The sequence below is a fragment of the Jaculus jaculus genome, chromosome 6 (assembly GCF_020740685.1).
Source record: "Jaculus jaculus isolate mJacJac1 chromosome 6, mJacJac1.mat.Y.cur, whole genome shotgun sequence".
NCBI classification, from domain to species: domain Eukaryota; kingdom Metazoa; phylum Chordata; class Mammalia; order Rodentia; family Dipodidae; genus Jaculus; species Jaculus jaculus.
The window spans coordinates 77,928,458-77,947,859 of record NC_059107.1 but is presented as its reverse complement, the minus strand read 5'-3'; the positions used below and the strand labels follow the sequence as shown (position 1 = coordinate 77,947,859).

The 19,402-nt window shown below is 43.2% G+C and overlaps 1 protein-coding gene across 1 annotated transcript in view; it reads right to left on the bottom strand.

Moving 5' to 3' along the window:
- Antxr1 (ANTXR cell adhesion molecule 1) overlaps positions 1-19,402 on the bottom strand; it is a 217,652-nt gene that overhangs the window by 38,773 nt on the left and 159,477 nt on the right. The window contains exon 17 of the mRNA XM_004662181.2: positions 15,790-15,870. Coding sequence (XP_004662238.1) covers positions 15,790-15,870 — 81 coding nt within the window. The remainder of the gene's footprint in view (positions 1-15,789; positions 15,871-19,402) is intronic.

The following is a 19,402-nucleotide window of genomic DNA, read 5'->3' as shown; positions in this document are numbered from 1 at the left end:
GAGTCACAACTCCTTTCTGTAGTTCTTGATGCCTGCCCTTGTATTGCCTCTCCACTCATGATCTTTCCTTTTGTAATGTCAGGAGCAAGTAATCAGGACACACAATCCGGTTCTTAAGTACAATTTTCCCTTGTCACCTGCTTAGGGCACAGGTATATTATCTGATAAATGGCCTCTGTGACACTGTATGTTTGGTTTTCAAATGGAATCTGGAAAACTGAACATTCAAAAAGCTCATCTTCTGCCAGTCAAAATGAGGATGGAAGAATTGAACCCATATACTTTGATCCTCAGGAAAGTGACTTTGGGTGCCAAGCCCTCAGTGTTTATTATGGATGTGTTTCTTTATTAAGGTCGATGAAGAAGCTAACAGCTTGCAGGACAATGAATTAACAAAGTAAAATGAAAGGACAATAAACCCGCTGCCTGGTCCAGTTCTACTCTGTTTCTGGGGCAGTATTATCATGAGATAAAGACATTTTCCAGGACAGAACATTTGCACTAGCCTCTTTGGTAATTTCTTGACTCCCATGCTGGCCTACCTACAATTACTTTCTCCCATTGCCAACGTCCAGGGCCATGCCTGAAGGAATAATTAGATCACATCTCTCTGCTAGCCCCTGGGCTCTAGAAGTTTGCACGCTATACAGTGCAAGCTACAGAGCTTTTCCCTGGTTCAGAGACTTGCTTATCTTGGCCTCTGAACCCCTCAACCACTTCACTCTAATACCCATCCCTGTGCTGGCCTCTGCATTTCTCAGAACGCTATACTTTTGACAGCCTTGCAGACTTCAGCCCAGCTGCCCCCAATCTTGACATGGTAGCTCTCTCCCTTTTCAGCCTTCAATGTCAGATCCACACAGCCATTCTCTTTCTACCCATCTTACTATTTTAATTCATAGTGTGGCCCTTAGCACTTGGGTGATAGGGATAGGATTCCATGGATGGGACCATATGTCTTGTTTCTCAGCTGAGATCTAAGATAAATGTATGAATAAATACTAGCTCTTCCTCAGACAGCTATGGGGTCTAAGCTCTGGAACCTTTTAAGAGTTTAACTTAGTTATTTTGGGGGTGGGAAGGACAGGGTCTCATGTAGCCCAGACTGGCCTCAAACTTACTTTGTAGCTTCAGTTGAACTTAAACTTCTGATTCTCCTGCCATCAACTCCTAAATGCTTGAATTCCAGGCTTGCACCACCATACCTGGTTTTATACATGCTAAGCAGGCACTCAGCTCACTGAACTACAGCCCCAGCCTGCTCTGGAGAATTCTGTAAAGAGTATTCCTTTATCTATAAAACAGCTAAAAGAATACTTGCATCACAGAGAAATAGGAAGAAATACATTGGAAAAAATCACTGCCAGTGGCTTTTGGCAAACATTAGCTAGCACTATTGCTCAAATCAAGTCAATTACCTTTTGGTAAAATGCAGATGATATTTGTTTTCTAGGAATTTTTCAAAGATAAAAATAAGGCATATGATACAATAAATGTGCAAATATTTAGAGGAAAGTTTTACATACTACAAGAATTTTTTTTCTTCTGTGTAATGATGGTGCAGGAAAGAAGCAATAGATTTCATTTTATTTATTTTTTAAAAGTAATTTATTTACTTATTTGTAAGCAAGAGGGAATGGTGACATATGGGTGTATCAGGGCCTCTTGCTGCTACAAACCAACTCCAGATGTGTTGCTTTGTATGTCTGTTTTTATATAGGAATTGGGGAATCAAACCTGGGTTGGTAGGCTTTGCAAGTAAGTGCCTTTAACAATGAGCCATTTCCCTTGCCCAATAGAGAGTCATGAAGATTGTTAGAAACAAAACAAAGCAAAATAAAAAAAAACAATCCCCACCATGCTAGTCTGGAGCATGCAAGGCTTCTAGCTAAAAGTAAAACATGTGGGGCAGGAATTGGCCCAGAAAAAGCAAGGTCACAGCTGACCTAATGGAAAACTGGAATGGGTAGAGGCCATAATTTCTAAAGCTCTTTGCAGCCAGGACTTGAAGCCTGTCTGAAATCATGTTACCTTCTTGCTCACAGTATTAGCCAGGCTGGCTGCCTGGACCCACACTCTAATAGAGACATGGATACGGCCATGTGGGTGGCTTTCAGTTTACTAGTAGTTACATTTGTAAAATGTACAAAGAAAAAAAATTTTTAAAACTATTTTATTTATTTATTTAAGAGAGGGAAGAGGGAGAGAGAGAGAGAGAAAGAGAGAGGGAGAGAGAATGGGCACACCAGGGCCACCAGCCACTGCAAACAAACTCCAGACACATGTGCCACCTTGTGCAACTGGCTTACATGGGTACTGGGGAAATAAAACCTAGGTCCTTAGGCTTTGCAGACAAGTGCCTTAACCACTGACCCATCTTGCCAGCCCAAGAGAAAATAATTTTAATATATCTTATTGAACCTAACATATCAACTCAATGTGTCTTTAAAAATCTAGGATGTATTTTGCATTCATGGTATATGTCACTTTTGATAGCCACATCAAATGTTCAGTAGCCATGGGTGGCAGCTCTAGACTTTATTTTTAAGGTGTTTAGGACTAGAGTCATCTTTTGCTACTAATGGAGTGAAAATCATTTTAAAAACATAATGGTGGTGAATACCAGGGAGATCCAAGACCCATCAAAATGACAAGAGAAGTCAAATGCTTAGCACTGGACAAAGAATCATCTATATCACACTCATCAAAGCCCAGGAAACATTACAGGGGAAGTGAACGATTAAATATGAGAGCTAATCTCACTGCTAACCAGAGAACCTTCTTCACGGACATGGTGGTAGACAATGAAAAGATTCAACATTTATCAAAGCATAAAATAAGAGGCTTCTGAGAGTTCAACACTAAAGGAGACTTCTAACATGCCCCCCAAGACTCAGGGACCATGGAGAAGACAGCATGGAAAGAATGTAAGAGCCACTGGGTGGGAAGGTGGATTGTAAGGCATTGTCCTTCCCATAGAAACTGACTGGTACATTAATGACTCCACAGTGATTATAGTTACCTCTACTGAGGAGGGTCCTCAGTAGACTGAAGGTAGGGGAGAGGGGACAAAACAGAATAACCTAATGGGAATAAGACCATTTTGTAGCATGTTCCCATATTAAACTTCCTAATATACTCATTTAAAAAAAGGTCTTGGAGGGTTGGAAAGATTGTTCAGTGGTTAAAGGCACCTGCTTGCAAAGCCTTTATGTCCCAGGTTGGAGTCCCCAGTACCCATGTAATGCTAGATGCTCAAAGTGGCGCATGCATCTGAAGTTTGTTTGCAGTGGCAAGAGACCCTGGCCTGCCCTTTCTTTCTCTTTCTTCCCTTCTCTCTGTCTCTCCTTGCAAATAAATTAAAGAAGGTCCTGAGGCTGGGAGATGGCTCAGCAGTTAAAGGTGCTTGACTACAAACTTTCTGGCCTGAGATCAACTCCACAACAATGAGAATCTGGAAGCAAAGTGGCATACATGTCTATAATCCGAATGCACCTCCATCAATGAGAAGGGAGCCAGGAGGATCCAGACACCAGAGAAAGTGGCACACATGTGTGGGGAGAGGAGGAGGAGCAAGGGAAGCTCTGTCTCAAGGAGGATGGAAGGAAAGGATAAAAATCCCGAGGATGTCTTCAGACCTCCACATGCACATACACATGCATACACACACCATACACATCCACACATACATGTATCCTGTGTATTGTGTGTGTATACAGTATGCGTGGCATATGCATGTGTGTATAGATGCACACATGTTGTGTATGTAAATACAGAAGCTAAAGGAGAACTTTGGGTGTGCTTTTCTATTGCTTATCTGTGTGCTTATGTAGATTCTGAGGAATCAAACTCAAGGTGTCTCAGGCCTTCCATAGTCCTTATGATTAAGTGGCAAGTGCTCTTAACTGCTGAGCCATCTCCCTGGCTCCCATGGAAATGTTTTAATTCTCAGGGCAATAAAGAATCATTGATACATGCAAAGCTATATTTGAAACTATATATGTGTCTATTAATCATCTATCATTATTTGCATTTTCTTTTTTATTTCGTTGAGACAGGGTCTCATATGGTCCATGCTGGTTTCAAACTCACTATGTAGTCACAATTGCTAGTCTTCCTGCTTTTGTTTTCTAAATGCTAGAATTACAAGTGTGTACCAGTATACCTGGTTTATGCATTGCTAAAGATGGAACCCTGGGCTTTATGTGTGCTAGGCAAGCACTCTCTAACTGAGCTATTATATCTTCAGCCCCCCATCTATCTACCTATCTACCACCTATTTACCTACCTATGATGTATGTCTTCTAGATGACTATAGGTATTTCTAATTGAAAACCAAATCCTGTTTTCCTTCTGTAGCATTATTTCAGGGAAGATTTATAAGAAGCTTGGTGTTTTCATGGAGAAACTATTTTTTTTTCTGATATGGTTTACAAAGCTAAAGAATTTCAACAAACTGTTGCCATTGAAACAAAATTAAACTTGGAAGAGGATGAGAACTAAGCATGAAAGAATGGGCTTCAGAGAGCAGAATTATTATGGAGGAAAGTCCAAAAATTATGTGTTCCCTGTTGACCCATAAATCTATTATCAGTCTACTCTTAAACTTCTTTTGGACCCAGACTGGGCAAGACAAGGCTCCCAGCCTGAATATGTTAAGTCTCAGAGGGTCAGAGCAGTCACTCTAGCACTCGAGCCTGGGAAATCTGAGTGTATAAGCCATACTGCTAGATGAAAGCACATGGGCATACTAGCTCCTTTGGAAGCCTCCAATCTACTTAGACTGGCCTGGTGGGATGTTGGCCTGATGCTAGTTATCTGTGATGTCCTGTTTGTGCCAGAAGGTTATTTGATCTAATAGCAAACTCAGTTGCAATACAGTCCCGTCCCTGGCAGAGGATCCAGTGCAGAACCAGTGAGGTAGCTGGTAGTATAGGGGTAGACATGGGCTCTGGGGAGCTCCTATGTCTTTTGTTCTGGTTTTGGGGGGCTGTGCCTACTGTTTGCAAACACAGAAGGAGACCTCAGTTCTAAAGTTGCCTTGCCTGTCAATGGAGGATGCATGGCTTCTATGAGGCCAGCAGTGTGACTAGGCATTAAGGAGCCAGCCTCACAAGGTCTGGTGTGAATGTTCCTTTCTATTACTCTCTACCAGCACACTCAAGAACCCCAACCTGCTTTGGTGAGAACTTCTTCTTGCTGTCTAGAAGGAGAAAGGAGGGAACACTCTCTGTCTTGCAAAGGACAATTCCACCATGGCCTGTGTTATTACCTAAACCACTTAGGCTGTCTGTGACTATGTTTAACTTTGCAGACTCTGACTTTTAGAGTTTCCAGTAATTATTTCTCCCTAGTAAGTAGGAGAGTATATGGAAAGTATCATACAAAATCCACCCCTTGGGAAGCTGAATTCAAGTCAGAGCTCAAAGTCCAGGTACTGAAACCCGTGTCTAGTGCAGCTTTGAGGGCCACAGCATTCAAGGGGCAACTCAGTGCAGATGTGGGGTGAAACTCAGAAATAGTGTTGAAACTTTCATATATGGAACAAATCCTGCCCCCTTCCAAAGTGACTTTGTTTCTAAGGGTATTGGCCAACAAAATGAAAAAAACACTAAATACATCACAAATTTATTTTTATGACATTTGTTTTAGACAAGACTAGTTAGGCCTCAGTTTTTAAAATTAACTTTGTGTTTTCAAACAAGCCTTTAAGACGTCAAAGTTATTAATAGTTGGCAATGACAAAAATGTGGACAATAACTATAATGAGATTTAGTGTTTTTTTTTCTTTTCAGATTTAGTATTTTGATAACCCTCTATTAACCTCATCTATCTGGAGCTGCTCCTTTGAGACTTTGTGAACTTCTCTCCTTATTAGGACATCCTGTGACTTGCTACTAAGACTCAACACCTTATAAAGAGGGCATTGTACAAGTTATAAATAGCTGTGACTCCCTGGGACAAGGAAACAACCAGAGTTACTTTCTTAGTGAAATAAGGAAAAGTGGAAAGGCAAAATGAATTATGAGCCCTTCCTCAAATTGCCTTCAGACTTGTCAGAAAGTGAAAATAAGTGCTGATTAAAATGAAAATGGGCTAAACTGTGGCATAAGCTGGAAGCAGTCAAGATCAGGAGGGGGCTCTGGAGGTGAGACGTCGCCAGAGGATTTGAGACTAAAGGCTGAAGAGCAGAGCCAGGAGTGGGGTGTAGCTACTCTCTCCTTTATCTTACCTGTATTCCTCCCTTAGTTCCTCTCCATTTGAGCCCACATACTTGTTCCTTCTGGCCAGAAGCCCTTTCCCTCCCTTTATCCCTTCTTCAGGTCCTAGCTAAGTGAGCTCCTTTCTTTTGAAGTTTTCCTTGAGCGCCTGGCCGAGGTTAAACCTCCTCTGCTCCATGTTCCCAGAGAACTCCAAACTACTCCCCCACACTTACCACCTGTAACTTTAATTCACTGATCTTTCCATACTAGTCTACTGTGCATGCCACAAAGCAGGGACTCTGCTGGCTCCTGCAAAGTCCCACCTGCCTGGGCTGGTGCTTGCCAGGGGGAGGGCCCAGGACCTCTTTGTCCAGTGATGGGTATATACCATCCTAGACAGTGTTGGCGGTAGAAGAGGAGGCAGGAAGAAGTGGGAGCCAGGGACATTAAAGGAACTGTGGCTAACATGGGAACACAGTTCATAGAGGAGGCCAAATTTTGGTACATTGGGCAAGATATAAAAATGGGATGACACTGGAGGTACAGGACGGGAGGACAGGAAGGGAGGTTACTGATGTCAAGGACTTGTTTTGTCTTTCAAAATTGGCTCAATCTCTCTTAGAAAGGTCAACCTTAAGGAAGGGCTCCAGAAGAGCTTGGGCAGCGCAGGGCTGTCGGCCCTACTTGTGCCGCTTCCACTAATACCCTGTGTGCTATGTGAGCCTCATCTTTCTCTTAGGCAAGAAAAGGGCAAATTAATGAAGTGATGGAGAGCAAGTGAGATGCTCTGGCTAGGAAGATGTGGGGAATCCCTCCAGTACCTTCCCAGCTCTCAGCTTTGTCACTGAGAAAGAAGGCACTAGGCATATGAGGTTTTCCAGCCAGCCCCTTCTTGAGACAGAGGGTATGATGAGGTAAGGTGGTGATGGAGACATTGAAAGAAGATGGACCTGTGTGGATGGCCAATAGTGGCTTGGGTCTCCCATGTAATGCTCTGGAAGCCCAGCTTTGAGGGCAGGTTTGACTATCTGTGATTCAGCCCAACAACACTCTTGGGCTAGAAAAGAATTTCCTTCCATAAAGGTGCTTCACAGAGCTCCTAATGGAGATCTTTCTCAGTGCCATCAGCTGAAGGACAGGTCCACAGAAGCCAAGGTAGACAACTAGCTTGGATAAGTAGCCAACTTCCCAAAATATTAAGCATTTGGGTGAAATTCTGACCCTCAGAGCCACGTCTTGGTTCCCTAAATCATGATTCTGTTTGGAAGGAAAGAAAACAAGGTCAGAGAATTTGGACAGAGCACTTTCTAACCCTGCCTTGTCTCATTCATTTGTCTCCAGCAATTACTTCTTCCCTATTTGGTATGTGCAACTCGACACCATGACTTGACCTTCTGTTGTTGCAGCTGCTGGAGATGAGACAATGTGAAGCTAAAAGTCCCATGAAGAGCTAAAAGAGAGATGTGAAGGTACAGTGCTCAAAGAATAGGTGACTTCACACTTACAGGTACTTTCTATACCTACAGAAGGACGTTGGCACACACAGGAAAATCTCAAGCTGTTCTATTTTACAGCATCAACTTTGGTCTTGATTTCTCTGAAAACAGTTAATTTTCCAGGTTTTGCATGCAGTTTTTTTTTTTTCTCTGAGGAGAAGGTGTTTTGACCTTGTTCTTTTTAAACTTGGCAAAGTAATCCAAGAATTCCAAGTACTTATCTCCTCCTTCCAGTGAAACTGCAAAGGAAAGGCTTCCAAGGGTGAGAACTGCAAGAATACTACTGAGAAGTCAAACACTCAGGGTGGCACTCTGCCAAAGCAGAGTTCCCTCTAGGAACAAACAGTTACCATAATTTTCTTTTTTTTCTATGTGACCCACTTCTTAGCAAAGTTTATGAAAGGTCAAGCCCAGCAGCAAGCTGGCCCTATGCTCTAGATCTGAGGCTTTAGCCTGGTGTCAGATACTGACTGAAAAACCTCAAGATCTGTTTATTCAGAGCCAATGAACACATCACGTAAGAAAAGTAGACTTTCACATAGATAACTTTTTTCCTTTCATCATTGTTGATTTGAATTTAAGGAGATAATTCTTCAGAAAAGTTTTTCATACATGTTGAAATATAACTGAAATTTTCTGAGATCTTTTTCAGGAGCCAAAATGCCTTCTGTGTGGTCAGGGTGAGGGATGTGGGTGTCTGGGGCACCAGGAGGCATTTATGCCTTGGTCCTGGCACCACCTTGAACTTCCTGAAGTTCCTGCCTTAGATGCCTTACACACCTCATTCCAGCTCCTGTATGTACCTGGTCACCTCTGTTTGATCTTCCATGGGTACTACCTACTTCATTTGGGAAAGTTGAAGAGCAAACCCACTCTTGCCTTCCCAGCTACTATGTTTCCCATAAACGGCTACTTGGGCCAAAACCTGAAGTCCTTGACACCATTCTTATTCTCCACACTGGGCAGTCACCAAGCCAGTGACTCTGTTTCCTCAAAATCTCTTGCATTTGGACTCTTCCCTCCTCACTGTCACCTCTCATTCTTTACATGTGACACCATGTCACACTGTAGCCACTGTGACCATAAGGATAAATCTGACCATTCTATGCCTACACATACATAGAATCACCACTGTTTCCAGGTGGTTCCTATGACCATCAACCTATGTGCCTCACTGCCTAGCATACTGTCCTCTTCTGTCCCATCTGGCATCTCCCTGAAGGAGCCCAGTCTCACCAGCAGCTCTTCAGTGTCCCTATTATGCCCGTTAATGTTTCAGCTTAGATGTCTCTTTAAGCAGTCACTTTTGACTCCAAGGCTGACCAGATATCTGCTGGAGAGCATCCCTATACCTCTCACCAGCTCCATCTCAGAGCTTTTAACACTGGGCTATTCTTGGGGACCTGCCTGTTTGTCCCTGCCGACTCAGTGAAGGAGGCACAGCAGCACACAGGGCTCAGCTCATAGAAGGTGATTAACAGGTCCATACTTATTGTTAAAGGGAGCTCAGGGATCCCTGTATGGATGGTCAGATCTAGAAGATGTAGAATGCTGAATTCATGCATCAGATTAGCCTCTTGCCAGCGGACTTGGAAAGGTGGACCCTTTCCTGAGTTTTAGCTTCTGTTCAATAAATAGAGGTCATAGGTGTCCCCACATGTCACATTAGGATATGTGCTTCTGTAATCTTTTGCAGTTAGTGCAGTAATGAGCCCTTTCTTCTCATTAACCATACACTGAACTTCAGACAGCCAGCATGAAATCTGCTCTACTGGGCATCACCAGTGCCCATCCTAGACATGGATCCTAAGCAGGAGTGTAGTAGATGTTTGAGGGAAAGGAACCACTCAAGCCTTAGAAATCAGACATGAAGGGAGGAAAAAAAGAAAGACAAGGGGAAGAAGAAAGAGAGGATGCAAATCTTGTGAAGGAAGAAGGCAGAGAAGCAGGGTGAAGAACTTCCCTGAGGTCCATGCACTACATAAGGCCCACCTACTTTACAAGCACCAAGCTGAGGACACTCCCCTGGGAGACAACCTGCCCAGGCCATTCTATCCGCTGTGATAGCACAGAGACATGGTGTCCATGGGACGGACCTCTCTCCCTTACTGGAAACAGCTCTGCACAAGGAAGCCCTGGGCCTGGAGCTCCAGAAGAGGATTTCACAACTTCCAGGGCTGTGTTTAGATAGGTTTTAAACATTCTTTACATGCATCATACATGTGCATCCTTGGGTCCCTTGTGATTGCAAGGAGACCTGGCCTTTCAAAACAAGCTCAGAGGTCTGTGTGCACAGAGTAATGGAATATACCAGCCTCCTGATGCCAGATCTGAGAGCAACCAAGGAGTTGAAGAAGAGAAATCCAGCCTACTGGGTCATCCTGGAACATGTGAGGGCTGGGGTTGACACTGTGTAAAAATATTGGGGAGAGGGGCTGGAGAGATGGCTTAGCGGTTAAGCGCTTGCCTGTGAAGCCTAAGGACCCCGGTTCGAGGCTCGGTTCCCCAGGTCCCACGTTAGCCAGATGCACAAGGGAGCGCACGCGTCTGGAGTTCGTTTGCAGAGGCTGGAAGCCCTGGTGTGCCCATTCTCTCTCTCTCCCTCTATCTGTCTTTCTCTCTGTGTCTGTCGCTCTCAAATAAATAAATAAAAAATTAAAAAAAATATTGGGGAGGGCTACTGAAAGACACATTAAATTCCAGCCACAAAACCATGGGACAGTTGCATTTTCTCTTTTTCCAGCCATATTAACAGCAACTAGAATCTGGATTAACATTCCCTTCATGAGAGGAAAGGATAGATGAAAACATAGGAGGATTGTGACTGTCTACTTCCTTTATGCCTAGGATACTCTTTGGGTTTCTGAAGGACTGTGGAGTCTTGCCTTTAAATTGTACCAGGAATGAAAGAGAAGATGCCATCTGCCTGGAAAGTGGGGATTTGGATCAGCTCACTTGTTATCAGCTCTGTCTGCTTTATCTAATTGATTCACCTGGATATCCCACACCTCATCCCAGACAATTCAATAGGGCCTTTGGAGTTCAGGCTATAAATCACTGGAATCCATAAAAATGTGATCTATAATTTTCCTGATCTTTCATACTTAACAATGCACTTGAAATTGGTGATCTAGGCCCAGAACTGTCCACCTGGGAAAAATTCTGCAACTGATCAGGGCTTATTATTTTCATTTAAATCTAGACAAGTTATTATTCCAAACTAGTCATAGAGACATATAAGAAAGCAGTGTATCATTGGTCAAATGTACACAAGAATGTTGTTTAGATCCCAAGATTCACCCGCTATAGGAGCTGCGTGCTGAACCCTGGCCTGGTAGTATAACTTGTTTTATCCCTGTGTGGTAACTTTAGTTACTACAGTAAGAAAATAGCCATGGAAAAGTTAACACTAAAATACCCAAAGAAAAAGCAGGTCCAGACAATTGATGAGAGAGAAATTTAACATTTGGAAAATTGTCCCACTAACCATAAGGAAACAAAACTAGATTTCTGTGAGACAGCTGAGTTTCCTGATAATGCTGATGGAAGGTTAATTTGTACGTCTTTCAGGAAAGCCACTTGGCAATGTGTATGACAGCCTTAGCCCTTTGCATCTGATTGATCCAGTAGAAAGCTAGGCATTTATCCTAAGGAACATTCATGGATGTGTACAATGATTTGGCATTATGAATACTGACTATAGCTGGTTCCAATAACAATCACTTAGAAATAAATATTCTAAAAGGAAAAAAATATACCATGAAATATGACACAACCATCCAGGGGATGTAGTGGTATGGAAAGCTTACTCCCTGAATGCATTGAAGAGATGAAAACAGGTTACAAAATGGGAGGCATAACACGACCCCAAAACAGCCAGCTGAAAAAACTCAAAAGCCCTTTAAATTTTCTTTCTAAAGCCAAGCATTCTGAAGTCTTTCAGCCATTTTTCCTTGAAAGATGAACCAAAATATTCAACTCAAAGAGTGGTCCAGGTGTGTAGGAAGCCTTGAGGACAATCCTGCAAAATGTCCAAGGGAAACTTTCTTGTCTTTGTCCCATATGTTCTGCTTTGGCAATGCCACATTGAAGGCATGGGCCTGGCCAGGAGCTCTCTGTGTGGACAGGCTCAACATGGAAACAGTGAACCATGCCGACAAGCTAACAGAAGTTCATTAAGCAGAGAGTAGGGGAAACTGGATCATGCAAAGTTACAGTGAGCAATTAGTCCAATGAGAATGAGGTAAAGGAACTGGAGGTGAGCATCAGATGAAATGGAACCCTAATGATCAGTCAACTTAAGAATTTGTGTTCCCTACTTTGCCAAACCTGAAGCCAAGAAGGGTGCGTTAAAACCTGTGATTAATGAAGAGCATCCCCGTGGCTATTTATTGGAAGCAGGAGAAGGCTTATGCTGAGAACACCAGATGTTTAGTAAACTTTTAAAGTTTTATGATCAGTCATGTCACTGGTTTGCTACTTAAGTGGTTCTTCTGGAATTTTCTTGTCTATTTTCTTGCCATGTCCCCTGCTGCTATCCCATTCAGGTTTCTCCTGATATGGTACTTGCCTAGCTCTCAGGAGGTGGGCACTAAATGCTGGAAAGGGTGGTGGCTTAGAACTCAGGCTTCTCACAGCCCTGCTCAGTAGTGGGGGATAGAGGCTCTCAGGCCTCTCCCTTGGAGGCTACTTTGGGGGACCAGGCCTGTATCTGTCATTCAGGGTGCGTGAGCTGGAGAAGCAGGGAGCAGATAGGAACCAGGAAAGAATAACTGCCAGGCTTCCGTGAGTTCAACATGTGTTTGAAGCTATTCAGACAGCGACGAAGAATGCAATTGGGATATTTTTTATTTTGTTTTGTTTTAAAGGAAAAACTCAGAACCTGTGACTCTTGTTCACAAGCACATGGCTAGTTGCAGTCATTGTGAGTTTATGGAAAATGTGGTCAGCCCCATAAATCAGGGCTGAGGAATTCTTACAATCATCACTGGACAAAACATGCAGGTCTGTAGCGAGTCTCCTGAGGTTATGCCAAACAAAACAGAGTGAACCAGCAGACTACGCAACAGTTCAGTCCTTTCCTTGGGATTCAGTCCTGAGCATCCATAGGCAGCCAAGTTCTGGTTCCCATCTACCCTATTTGCTCTTGTGCACTTCCTTGTGTCCTTGGAGAAGTCTGTGGCCACTGCCATGACTGCCAGGGCACAATTCTTCACATCCATTTCTCTCACATGCGTTGCAATGTTAATAAGACTTCAAAGAAAGTTTGTAGAAAAGTAAACTGGTTGATCATAGTCTGACACAATGCTGAGGACAGGTTCAAAGGCACCAATTCTTAGACTTCCTGAACATCAAATGCATTGTTTTGTGGAACTGTGTTTCTCAAAAGCACATGAAATATTGTCCATGCTAACAGGAGCTTTCACTCAGAATTAGTAACTGAGATTCATTCAGGTGTAACTCCCTAGAGGACATTTCACCTGTTGATTCTGCTGCTCTTGGACTCACGCAGCCAGACCTGTGCCCCGAGCAGCGAATGCTAGAGGTGCACCTTGCTGTCAGGCTGCCCTACTCTGTGAGTTCATTTCTGTCAAACTGGTCAGTAGAGAATGAAATATTAGTATGTTTTAGTGGAGAAGTTTTTCAGTTGATGAAAAAAGGAAAGAAAAAAAAAAGCATGTTCTTCCACAAAAATATACCCACTGAGCCTTACTTTAGGTATGTTCGCATTATTTCTACCTTTGAAATTGTTCTTATCTTTGATTTAATGTCTTTAAATTTCATCAGTGTTTTTACAGGATGGCCAAGAAATAAAATATCATAAAGTGGCAGTTGTGAAATAACTTATGGAAAGCAGGCAGAGGTATTGAGAACAGAGAGATGGAGAGACATTTTCTCCAAGGAAATGATTAAGAAAAAAATGGAACAATGATAATCCATAGTGGTTGCATTACATTTTAAAAGGAAGTATGGTTCAATTTTTTTCCCTACATTTGTTTTTCATTTTTTTTTGCACATGTTCATGATGTATATGAGTGCGTGAGGTCAGAGAACAATTTTTCAGGGTTGATCTTCAACTTCCACCTCCTTTTTTTTTTTTTTTTTATATTTGAAGTAGGGTCTCATTCTAGTCCAGGTTGACCTAGAATTCACTATGTAGTCTAATGGTTGCCTTAAACTCACAGTGATCCTCTTTCCCCTGCCACCCAACTGCTGGGATTAGAGTGTGCTACCACACCAGACTTTCACCTCATTTTGTTATTTATTGCTCCCTTCACAGGGCTAGCTGGTCTGTGAAGGTGTAGAAAATTCTCCTATCTCCCCTCCCTTCTCACTATAGTCATACTGGGGATTAGAGAAGCCCACACACAACTTCTGTCTGGCTCTGGTGCTCACACTTGTGTGACAAGTGCTTTACTCACTGAACCAGGCCCATCTTCATATTTTTCTACCTTCCAACTTAAAGTATAGTGGTAAGAGAATAAAGGGGACACACAACATGTATTAATATTGATGAAATTCATTAAATATATCAAAGTTCCTATTTTACATGTGGCAGGTCAAATATAACAGAATATTGTGTATTGGTTTTCTTCATCTGTACGATAAGTTTTCATGAATGTTAAAAAGAGTCACTTCTTCACAGAAACCAAACTAAATAATTTCTAAGACCAAATACCTCCCTGAGTTCCAGTTTTATGGCCCATGTTAATAGTAATATTTTCACTTTAGAATTTGCTACAGAAATTGGTCCTTGTTTGCCTTCACAGAAACACCAACCAATATTTGTGCCAGGGACTAACCTGGATCAACATTTATATGACCTGGTTTCACAGCAAACTTGCCTATCGGCCCTGCCACAACATGGAGCAAGAACAGCTAGCTGGGCAGCAGGCTGTACAAGCTATGACACTTCAGATCAAATCCCCTTGGCCACAATGCACCCTCTGTCACCACATGCAGAGTGAGATGGCAAGGCCTGTCTGCTCCAGCACTGCTGATGCCTGGTTGGATGGTGGACCAGGCACAGATGTGGGCATCCCACACACACCAACTGCAGTGAAGCTTGGATTCTTGCATCAGTTACCCACAGACAGCAACAAAGCACATATTAAATAATCACAATAACATATGCCAATGACTGAGAGTTTTGGTACGCCATCAGCCACAAGCTAAATGCTTTATAGAATTCCCATCTCCCACAGCCACATCATGAAGAAGTTATCATCATCAACTTCATGAAGGTGGCTTGCCTGAAGTTTTCTAGCCAAGAGGGAAGTGACTTTCAAACCCAAGAAAATCTTACTTGATAAGAGTTTTCAATTAGACACCTTTATTTTGCTTTTGGATAAATAAGCTTTATTTTCAAGGAAGATACAGGTCACTGGGAGTTAGAAATTTTGGTCCCAAGCCTTGTTCTGCAAAAATGGCAGACTAGAAACTGACACTCTCAAGAAGGACTAACAGTGGTATGAGCTTAAGAACTAAGGTTGATTCTAGAAACATTACTTTACCAGCAGAACAAGTTACCCGTTTTTGTCTACTTCCTCATGAAGGTATGGGCTGGCCAGTTCTAGGACAGCTCTGCCTAAATAACTCCTCCTTGTTGGGGACCCTTCTGGCTTAGTCATGACAGCTCCTGGACAACCTCTCACAAGGCTAGAAGCCTCTGAAAGGTCCTGGAAAGTTGGATGGCTGGATCATGCCACCATGCTAGATGCCAGGAACTCTCTGTGGCCCTTTCGCCCTCACTTGTCACACTGTGTCTTACCACTGGCCTGTGTGGCGAGGTCCAAAGGCGTTTCTCCTGGAGCTGCCCAAAGGATGAAGCAGCCCTGCTCCTGATATTTGTAGACTGATAAGCTCAAGCGCAAGTTCCAGGAAGTCTAACCCAGTATATTTCTGTCAAATTTCATTTCAGAAGAGCAAATCAAGCCTTAAGATTTTGCAACAATCAGGATTAAAAAAAAGTCTGATTTGTTACAACATGAAGTAACGAATAGATTGAATATCTGGAGTTATTCTAGCTCTACAAAGACAGAGGGAAAGATAAAAACATGTCTTTGCATATGACCATTAATGCATCTTACCGTGTCTCCTGGCTGTGGCCTCATCACAGATACACGGTCGTATCCTTTCCTCAGTAGGACCCACAAGGCATCGAGTTTTCCCTGAAATAAAACAAATGCACCAAGATTACATATGAAACCAATCTGGTGGACAGTCACTGTAGACACGAAGAACTTGCCATGCCTCTTCCGTCATATCCACAGCACAGCTCTGGCTACATGGTTGTGGCAAGGTTACTCATCCTCCAGCTTCTCAATGCAACATTCAGGTTTCTTGGTTATAGGAGAAGAGATCTTAGGCTCCTCCACCCCAGAGCCCCCCAGTGCTCATGAGGGATAGGTCCTCAGAGCTGAGTGTAGCTCTCTAATTTAACAGGTCCTTCACTGGGGGAGGTAGGAGGGCCAGAGTCAGAGAAGACGTATCTCAGAGGATTCCGTGACAGAACGGCTCAAGCCGGGCATTCTAACTTCCAAGACAGAAGAGGTAGCCTCCAGAATCTAGGCAAGGAGATGGATTCTCTCTTGGGGCCTCTAAAAGTTGCACAGCCTGGTCCTCACCTTGACTTTAGCCCATTGAGACTTGTTTTGGGCTTATGATCTTCAGAACTGTAACATAAGGAATCTGTGTGGTGTTTAGCCTCTAGGTATGCGTAACCGGTGATAACAGTAACAGAAATCCAACACAGAGCTTGTTAGTTCCCAACATATTCTGTGTTCATCTGCTTACTGTAGCCTGCCTCCTGTAATGCCAGCTTCACGCCAGCAGAGGAGGTATGGTTCTGTCCAGTGTTGAATGCCTAGCCCTCATGAGCATCTGGTGCTCAATACATGTTGCTAGGTGATTAGTGATCCTTTATGCTAGGTGCTTTTAACTTGTTAGCAGCTCTAGAGTGGCATGGAGGAAATGGATGGGGGTCAGAGTAAACAAGAAGCTTACCCAAAGACTTGTGACCTGAAGAGCTGTGATGGCAGCCTATCTCTGTTTGACCCCACAACTCACATATTACCAACTGCAGAAAGTCTTCTGGCTAGAGTGCTTCACTATACAGCCTGGAGAACAAGCTTTGGGGACTGTGGGTTGCAACCTGTAAAGTCTTGTGTAATTTTGTGTGTTACAACTAGGATCATTTTTAGGACTCGACGTTTTAAGAAACAGTAGAAAAAATATTAGGGCGAATTGTGTATGGTGAGGGTAAGTGTTATTTGTGTCTGGACATTTCATTTTGGCAGTGTGTGTAGAGTGCCTGCCCATGTGCCAGCATATCTTGGGCCAAAATGTGGCGAATCCTTTCTAAAGGGGAATGTGGAAGGGGTATCTGGGTGCCGGTGCTGGGAAGGTGCGGAAACATCTGTAGCGTTCAGCTTTCTCTACATACAGCCTGCATAGTGGCAGCATTCACTTACGAGTCACCTCACAGGACTTCAGGTTCTGACATCACTCTCCGGAGGGTTAAACACACATGGCACTTTGAATCTCTGACAACTCTTGTTCGAACTCCTATGGATTAAATGTGATCTTGCCATGTACAGAGTTTCTCATCTCCTTTTGCAAAGAATTTACAAAAGTCTTGAAAATATTTTGAAATGGCTTTGGTGTGCTGGACAGAATCACTTCTGCATTTAGCAGGACTTTCTGTCCCAAACAACCTATCCATCAGGTACACGTTTTTCTTGAAGGGTTTCTGGGATAAGCACTTATGGTTAGGGTATAACAGGTAGACTTCCTGGATGAGTGCCTTCCTTTCTTTCCCTTTCTGTGGACAGGGAAGGATGGACTTCGTACATCAGCCCACCCACAGTAATATGTTTGCTTATGGCTCAGTTCCTGGAAAAATGAGAGAAGGAATGACAGGGGCCCAAAAGAAGGAAATTTGGATGTTGAAAAAAGGTATTAATGAACTCTGGATAAATTTAAAACTCCATGCCTAGCAAAAGTGTAGAAACCACCTGGATGTGCAGACCCAGGAGGCAGAAGTAAGTTTTATTCCTTTGTGGAAGCAGAGACAGGGCCAAGCTTAGACGGGAAGCACTGAAGTCTAACTACAGGGCCTGTAGTTCTCTTCCCTTCTGAACCTGCAGCACGGATATCTCCTTAAGCCTACTTTCCTCATTTTTAAAATGGGGGTAATAATGCAGTCTATTATTGAAGCTAGGCACTTATCTCAGGGAAAATATTTATGGCCTTATCTCTGATAGAAGTAAAGTCATTTAATGGTAATTTGGAAAACTGCAGAAAGATGGAAAAAATAGTTTAGAGTATAGTGCAGTCAGTGGCAGTTATTAAGCACATATATGTCTCTCTTCTATGTTCTGCCAACCTTTTCCCTCTAAGCCAATTACTTTTTTTTTTTTTTTTTTTGTAGCTGAGTGTGGTGGCACATGCCTGTAATCCCAGCACTCAGGAGGCAGAGGTAGGAGTCTGAGGCCACCCTGGGACTACAGACTGCTTTACAGGTCAGCCTAAGCTTGAGTGAGAGACCCTGCCTTGAAAAAAAAATGATTTTTATACCTGTATATATAGACAATGGATGCTGGGGAATTGAACCTGGGCTGGCAGGCTCTGCAAGCAAGGGCCTTTAACCATTAAGCCATCTTCCCAGTCCTCAAATCTTAATTGTAATGTTGATGTGTCACAGAAATCTGAAAGCAGACATCACAAAATGAATGAGCTCTTTTCTCTTCATACCTCCTTCCCTTTTGCACACCCCACTTTGGTTCACGGAAAGGCAAGCTGCAAGCAGAGGATCACTGTAACCTCTCTCCACACTCCTTGTTTCTAGCACCAGCCACATCTTGGGGATAGCCTCCCTGTCCCAGCTCTCCTATCACCTGTTTTTGTCCAGGTCTGTCCTGTCGTTTCCATGGTTCTGCCTTGGTCTAGGCCCTCATTCCTTGTCACTCATTCATGACATTTCCTGATTGTTTATTTTTTTAACCTCCTGGCTCCTGGCCTCTTCCCATGTATGGACTGACATAGGATGTTACTGCTAGCTCAAATACATGCACAGTAGTTAATAAAATATCCCCTGAACATCTTACTGCTAGTGTTAAGTTGGACAAGTTATTGAACCTCTCTGTGCCTAGTTTTGCCATTTGTAAAATAGGAGGAGAAATATTTTCTACTTTTGAGGGCTGTTGTGACAACTCAGCCACTTGCAAGCACCTGCACGCCAGTCAGCCTAGACGTGTGCTCCATCCAGGTGAGCCACTACTGCCACCAGCCATTTCAGTCAGGCGCCTTTGTGTTGAATTCTGAATGCCCCACAAATGCATCCAAAGTCCTTGATTTGTGGCATAAGAAAGAACCTGGGTAGCCATACAACCTGTGCCTCTTTCTACTCTGAAATCTGGAGTTTTCACTGGAAGAGTCCAAGGAGCTTAGAAAAACAGTGGCAACTGAGTAAGAGGAGGATAAAAAACAGCTTTAGAGTCAAAGGCAGATGCATAACAAAGGCTGCTGGTTTCTGACTGTGAACTTAAAGAGAGTAGCAATGGGTTGTTCATAATCTCCCTATGGGGCCAGAAGTGCCCCAGGGGATTCTTTTCCTAAAGCCTGGGGGGCTTTAGGACCCTCATCTTTGATGGTCCAGTAGGCACAAGTGGGCACACAGCATGTACTTTAGACCTCAGCTCT